We start from the raw sequence: 6758 nt of genomic DNA, 5'->3' as shown, positions 1-6758 counted from the left end.
CTTTTGGATCAAATTTATTGTGCCAAATTCTGTATCTAGGGTCTGATCCAAAACCCACTAATGTGGGTCTCATTGATCTCAGTGGATTTCTGGATTAGGCCCATCTTTACATCCATTCAATTGTATTGACCCAAGCCTCAGAGGAGTTTAACCAGTTATGTGAGCAGCCAAGATGGCTCAAATGACTTCAAACCAGGCTTGAGAAAGGACAGGTCAGTATGATTGCAGCAGGGTAAATAATAGCAGAATTTGGCTGTGAATGTTTTTTTTTTCTGGACAAGAGATAATGTATGTTTTCTAGGTTTGATTTTTACTACTGCAACAGCGGTTTCAAGGCAGGGCAGTTCTCAATTCTCCTTTGTGCCATCATAAATCTGTGTAATGATGAATAACCATTTTTCTTCTTAAGCCACTGAGATTCAGTATAAGGGTTGGGAATGGAAGGAAAAAACAGTTCAGTGGTGACAATGCACTGAAAGGAGTGCAAAATCTTTAGCAGTCAAGTTGAGGAAACTTGGCTCTTAGAAGCAACCAGCATCCACTGTCTAACTTTTTCTTTCATTTTATAAGGAGCTATATTATTTTACCGAAAGGCAGGACTTTCATTATAACATTTTGCTTTGCAGCTGGAGCACACATATCCTCAGATTTTAACAAATAAGAAAAGCACTATCCATCCGTTCAATTCTTTATCTAGCCTTTGCCCTCCCCATTCCACAAAGTGCTGGAGTACGTACCAAAAATTAAGCCTAGCTGATATCGGTGGGGCTTTAGCATGTGCATAATGCATAGGACTGGATTTAAGCATATGCTTAAATTCTGAATTGTGACATTTCTTCCTGTCCACTGAGATAGCAGGGAATTGGCTTAGTGACCGCACATACTTGCAACAATAAATCACTCCTAACAAATTGCTTATAGACTTTTGGGGAGGGGAATCTGCTTCTGTTTGCTGCCTGATCCTCCCAACCTGTTACTTACTTGAGCAACCCCTTTATTCCAGAAACAGAACAGGAATGTAGCACCAATACTAAAACATAAGGATAGGCAGCGAGGCAGTAGCACCCAGATGAACACTTCAGGGATGACTGAAAAAGCCGGCTAAGGAGACATAGCTGACATGCAAGCATGGCATCTAAACGTGCAGCCCCAATTACTGCGGCGCTCTCGAGAACAGGTGAAACGGATGCCAGCAACAGTACTGGCAACTTGGTGCTGGATGTCCTGTGCATCCCTTCCAGTGCTTCTGACATGTCCCAGTCCCAAGAGACTCCATACATGACTGAATTCATCCTCTCAGCACCACCCTGAGAGAAAGAAGTGGGTTTTTTTTTTTTTTCATTTTATAGCTAACAAACTGAGGCATGGAGCTGTCAGAGCCAGAAACAGAGTCTAGTATTTTGGCCACAAGACAGTTTTCCCGGACCATAATTCTGTTGCACAAAGAAGACTTCAGCGAAGAGATTTCTTGCACTGTTGTGCCTGAAACCCCCCCCCCACCAACCTACATGTTCAAAATCAGCAGTTAAGCCCATCTACCCTGAAGAGAGTGCCTAGTGAGAGTTAAACCATGCCTAGAAATACATCAACACAGTTGCAGTTACCGTTGCAATCCCCGACTCTTTGACAACCTGATGGCAGGGTTCAAAAGAGGTGAAAAGAATTAGCAAGTGCTTCATTTCTGAGGGGGTTATAAGTGACAGTGCTGTCAGGTTGTTTCTGTGATCCTGCGTTGTGGAAATCAATATTCTGTCTAAGGCTCTTCTGAGTCAACCTATGGTAATCCACGTGGACTAACTTTTACAGGGAGATACAACTTTTAGTTAAACCCCCCCTGAGTTTGAATGCTGGAGCACGTTCCAAGCAATGGCTGCGTTTTGGATCTGGATGACAGTCAAAACGACTTAGGGACGCCCCAAAGAGGGGCAACAACCAAATCTAAGATCGCCACCCATCTGGAGAGCGGGAATGCTTGCTGAGGGTTTTCCGTGGCATATGCAAGCACAACTAGGCTATCCCAATAGGCAGGGTGGAGTTGTTTCTCCATATAACGATATCATGTGATTTTTTACCTGGGAGTAAAAAATACGGCTTAAAGAAGAAGAGTGGTTATAATGCTTGCTAGGGATCTGGAAACGGGGCGAACACTGAACAAAAGTTTAACTGGGGCTCAGTAATAGGTTCCGCTTGTGACGACTGGTGGCATCATGGGCTGACGTGACCCTAAAACCAGGGTCCTGAAGAGCTCCTGCAGGTTTTATGCCTTTATTTCCAGCATGACTTGAAAGGTGCAAAATACACTGTTGTGCTCTTTGAGTTTTATCTTTGGCCTAATTGTAGAACTAATGTCTTGCCTAAGGATCAGTATTATATATTAGGTGGCCCTAAATACGATCCTCTGGTCACAGGTACTCTGCCCCAACTCCCCAAATTGTAGAAATGTTTGGCAATAAAGGATTTATTCAAAAGCTGATGGTGTCGAGGAATACATCTCCGTATCTTTTGCAGTCCCCATACAAAACATGGAATTGTCTGCAGAAAAGTTTTTGCAAAACCGGAATTTTTTGCAATAAAGGATTAATTCAATGGCTGACTGTGTGGACGGATACATCCCCCCTATCTTTTGTAATCCCCTTAATGAGAACTATTCCCCTCCAACACTGTAGCAGGGTGAGTGGAAATCCAGTATAAGATGGCTGGAATGGCTTTAACCAGCTCATCACTCCCTCATGGCACAGGAGAGCCTCTCTGGCCAGCCAAGCTGAGCTGTTTTCTCAGGCAAACTCAACTGTTAAAAATCCTGGGTTTCCTACAGACCCCACTGGGAAGAGAGCTAAAGGCAGCAGCTGCAGTGTCAGAGGCTGGGCTCTCCTGAGAGCAGGAGAGACGGCTGCCAACAGCTGCATTGACAAGCAGGAGCCTGATGTCCTGTCCAGCCCTTCCAGGGCTCCGGGGAGGTGGTCCCAGGCCGCGGCTGGGCAGAAGCTGGACTAGCCCTGGCAGGAGGATTTGGAGCAGCTCGGTCCCCTTCGCAGCCCTTATGCTCAGCAGCCTCTGCGCTCCTCCCGTCGCGATCCCCTCCCTGCTTCCCCGGGCTGGGATCCAGGCAGCCTGCTTCTGCTGGAGCCGGGCAAAGGTCCGCTCTGCACAGCTGCCCCAGGCTCCTCCGCACCCGCCTCGGCTCCATCTCTTATGCATGCATCCGCGCCGGAGCATTTGTAACGTGACCTCTGCACACCTGCCCGCGGCTGGGGCCGCTGTTTGCCCCGCTCTCTCCCCTCCCTTCGCCTGCCACGATCAATGCAGCTACGCGGGCGTCCTCCTGGGGCATGTGCAGGCTCACCTCTGCCCCGGGCCGGGATTGCTGCTTCCCGCCCCCAGCCCGAAGACGCCCCATCCTCAGCCTGCTGCCTCCCGGGTCCAGCGGCTTCTTCTGGGGTTTTACAAAGGATCCTGCCCCCCCCCCTTTCACCCAGCCTGGTGCATACTCCCCCCCCCCCAGCCCCCTAACCCAGCCTGGTGCATACTCCCCCCCCCAGCCCCCTAACCCAGCCCGGTGCATACTCCCCCCCCCTCAGCCCCCTAACCCAGCCTGGTGCATACCCCCAGCCCCCTAACCCAGCCTGGTGCATACTCCCCCCCCCAGCCCCCTAACCCAGCCCGGTGCATACCCCCAGCCCCCTAACCCAGCCTGGTGCATACCCCCAGCCCCCTAACCCAGCCCGGTGCATACTCCCCCCCCCCGCCCAGCCCGGTGCATAGTCCCCCCCCGCCAGCCCACTAACCCAGCCTGGTGCATACTGCCCCCAGTCCGGTGCATATAGTCGACCCCCACCTTCACCCCAGGCTGGTGCACGCTCCCCCCAGCCCCTCCAGGTGCGCAGTGCGCCCCAGCCCGGTTCCTTCAGCCCAGCCCGGGCCTCTCCTTTCCCTTTCCCCCCAAGCGGGGGCCGGGGGAAGACAGCAAAGCCTCATCCAGCCTCGCAGCAAAGCCGCGGCGGCTTTCAGGGCGCCTCCCGCCCGCAGCCCGGCCCCGGCCCGGCCGCCGTGACGCGCCGCCCCCCCCCCCCCCCCGGCCGGCCGGAGCGGCGCGCGGCGCAGCGCGAGCCCGGCGGCGGTTGGAGCCCGCGCGCGGGCGGGGGGCGCGGCGCGGCCCCTCCACGGGCCCGGCGGCTGCAGGCGGGGGCGCCCATCTGCTCCTTCTCCTCCCCCGGCGCGGCAGGGCGTTTGGGGGGTAAGTGGAGTGTGTGTGTCTGTGGGGGGGGGGGGTCCTGCGAGTTGTGTCGCACCCTGAGGGAGGGGGCTGCATGCGCGGGGGGGGGGGGGGCGTCCCGCGCGTGAAGGCAGCGCCGGGTGGCGCCGCTGGCCCGGGGGTGGGGGCGGCCCCCGACGTGGGCCCGCCGGCGGGGCGAGCCGTAGACGGGGGAAGAACGACCCCTGCAGTTGCGACGCGGAAAGCCTCATTCGCTGGAAGGGCATCGCCGGCGCCGGGCGCGGGGGGAGACGCCGGGATGTAGGAGGCAGCGCCCGCAGGGGTGGCCCGTCCGCCCGCGCTCACCGCCCGCCCGCCCGTCCCGCCCCGCCCCGTCCCGCAGGAGCAAGCGGGCCGCGCGCGGAGCTCGCGGGGCGCCGGCCCCGGGCCCGTCTATGTCTGCGGTGGGGCGCCGCTGCACCGGCGTGTCCCTGGCGGGGGCTGGCGCCGGCCCGGCGGGCCCCGGAGGGGAAGGGCCGCAGCTCGGACATGTGCGCGCAGCCCCGCGGCCGCAGCCAGCGCGGGAGTGCGGCGGGAGCGGGAGCGGGAGCGGGGCTGGCCCCGCGCGACTGAGCCTCGTCCCGTTTTTCCGCCGAGGGATGCTCCTGGCGTGAGGCGCGGAGGATGGAAATTGTCTGGGAGGTGCTTTTCCTGCTGCAAGCCAATTTCATCGTCTGCCTTTCAGGTAAGGGGAGGGATGGGGCACTGCGGGGTGGGCAGCGGGCATCGCCCCCGAGCCCGGGGCCACGGGTGCCGCCGGGGACCACAAGTTCCTCAAGTCGCGCAGCCGGGGGCTGGGTGCCGCCAGCATGTGGGCACTTTGAAGGCTGCTGCTGGGTCTCTTTTTCTGTGCGTTTGTGGCCGTAAATGGATTGAACCCCCCCCCCTTTATAATAGCCCCCCGTGTGCAGCTGGGAGTCCTGTTTCAGGCTCTCCGGTCTCAAGGCTGCAGGCGTTTCTCCCTCCCCGGTGTGGGCAGTCGGGGTGTTCCCTGTCCCGTTTGTCAGGGGGCACGGCCGGGCTCTGGCATGAAGGATTGGAGCAATTTACGCCCTGGGGAAAGCACTCTTTTCGGCTTGAAAAGCCCTGGCTGGCTGCTTCGCTCGCCATAGCAGGCGGCTGGAATAATTACCGTTGCAGGAGCAACAAGGGGTGGGGGGGCTGTGGGATTTCTAGCTTGGGACGCTTGGGTCGCAGCCCCGGCGGGGGGATCCGGGGAGCCTGGCTCCCTGCAGGCTGCCTCTGCCCTCCAGTCTTTGCCTTCCTGTGGGACTGGCAGCACCAGCCATTACATTGCAGGGAGGGAGGTCCCAGTGGGCTGATGGGGAAACCTTCCCGGTGACCAGGCAGAGACTGGCCTTAGCCAACCCCTCCCCACCAGACCGGCAGCCCCTGCCCCATCCCTTCTGCTGGCTCAGCTTGCAGCGCCCACCCCTGCTGGCAGTCTCTGCACCGGTTCCTGGCTGAACCTGGAACGAGCCAGGGAATGCCCGCCCTCGGGTAGCACTGGTGCCAGGGTGGGCATTACCTGCACCCAGTCGTGAACTGGCAGTGCCTGCATCAGCCCATTGGGTCACCGAGCCCTTTTTTTCCCTGCAGTGGTACCGCGCGCCACCAGGCTGGGTGGTGTGTTTTCTGACGCTGGCAGCAACTCTGGCTGCCCTTACTCCCTCACCTATGCTTGCTGGCACTGCCTAGATAATGCACCTCTCCCTCCTTGAAATGCCAAAGCCTGCTGCCTCAATCATCTCCATCTCATGCTTTGCGGTTTGTCTCCGTGTGGTGTGCCACCTGTGTAGCTCTCCGAGAAATAGTCACTTCCCGTGACACGCACAACAAGAACACAGGAATCAACCTCACCGGGCTAAAATACCAAGAAGCCTTCTGACCTCTTTCAGCAGTAACACACTGAGATAGACGCTATATGGGCTCATCGCTCGACTATCTAGCTGGTATCTCCTAATCTCCCTCCCTTCAGAAATCGAAACCCAGGCTTGTGAAACCGATAGTAAGCTGGGTCCTACAGGGGCTCTCTTGACTCTCCATCTCCCTCTAGCTCTGAGAACAGTCTGATAGCCATCTCCTCTTTTTTTTTCTTTTTTTTTTTGGAATAAAACAAACCACAAGCTGCATCTGCTGCATGATTAAAGCTGTGGCTTCAAATATTTTGGTTTAATCCCATGCAGAATATTTATGTCCATTTAGCTTTCAGTTCCATATTTTTTCCTCCCCTGGGTCCGTTCTTTCTCAGAGATCCAGAGTATTTGTCATCCTGGCAAGAAGAATTAAGATCTGCAGATATCTGCCTGGCACTAATGCTTTGTATCTCTTGGTCCTTTTTCATGCTGTTCTGGAGCTTATTAATTTAACAGTCCTAGTTGGGCAATGGTTGAGGTACAAGACAAAATGTAGCCTGTTATGATGTCCTAAGTTAAATTGATTCAAATCTTGGAGTCCACAATATCATGCTGTTAGCATACATCACACCTCTGTCATGTCTCTCACA

At 55.9% G+C, this 6758-nt stretch overlaps 1 protein-coding gene across 2 annotated transcripts in view; it reads left to right on the top strand.

Moving 5' to 3' along the window:
* The first annotated feature begins 4114 nt into the window (after positions 1-4114).
* The window catches only part of CA10 (carbonic anhydrase 10 (inactive)), a 359857-nt gene continuing 357213 nt past the window's right edge, over positions 4115-6758 (top strand). The window contains exons 1-2 of one of the 2 annotated variants that reach the window (XM_090060642.1): positions 4115-4234; positions 4596-4937. In XM_090060642.1, coding sequence (XP_089916768.1) covers positions 4877-4937 — 61 coding nt within the window. In that variant the 5' untranslated portion in view covers positions 4115-4234; positions 4596-4876. The remainder of the gene's footprint in view (positions 4235-4595; positions 4938-6758) is intronic. The other variant, XM_090060643.1, reaches the window with a different exon arrangement.

The sequence above is a fragment of the Crocodylus siamensis genome, chromosome 8, assembly GCF_052110815.1.
Source record: "Crocodylus siamensis isolate JL-2025a chromosome 8, ASM5211081v1, whole genome shotgun sequence".
Lineage (NCBI taxonomy): Eukaryota > Metazoa > Chordata > Crocodylia > Crocodylidae > Crocodylus > Crocodylus siamensis.
This window is presented reverse-complemented; position numbering and strand designations above follow the sequence as displayed.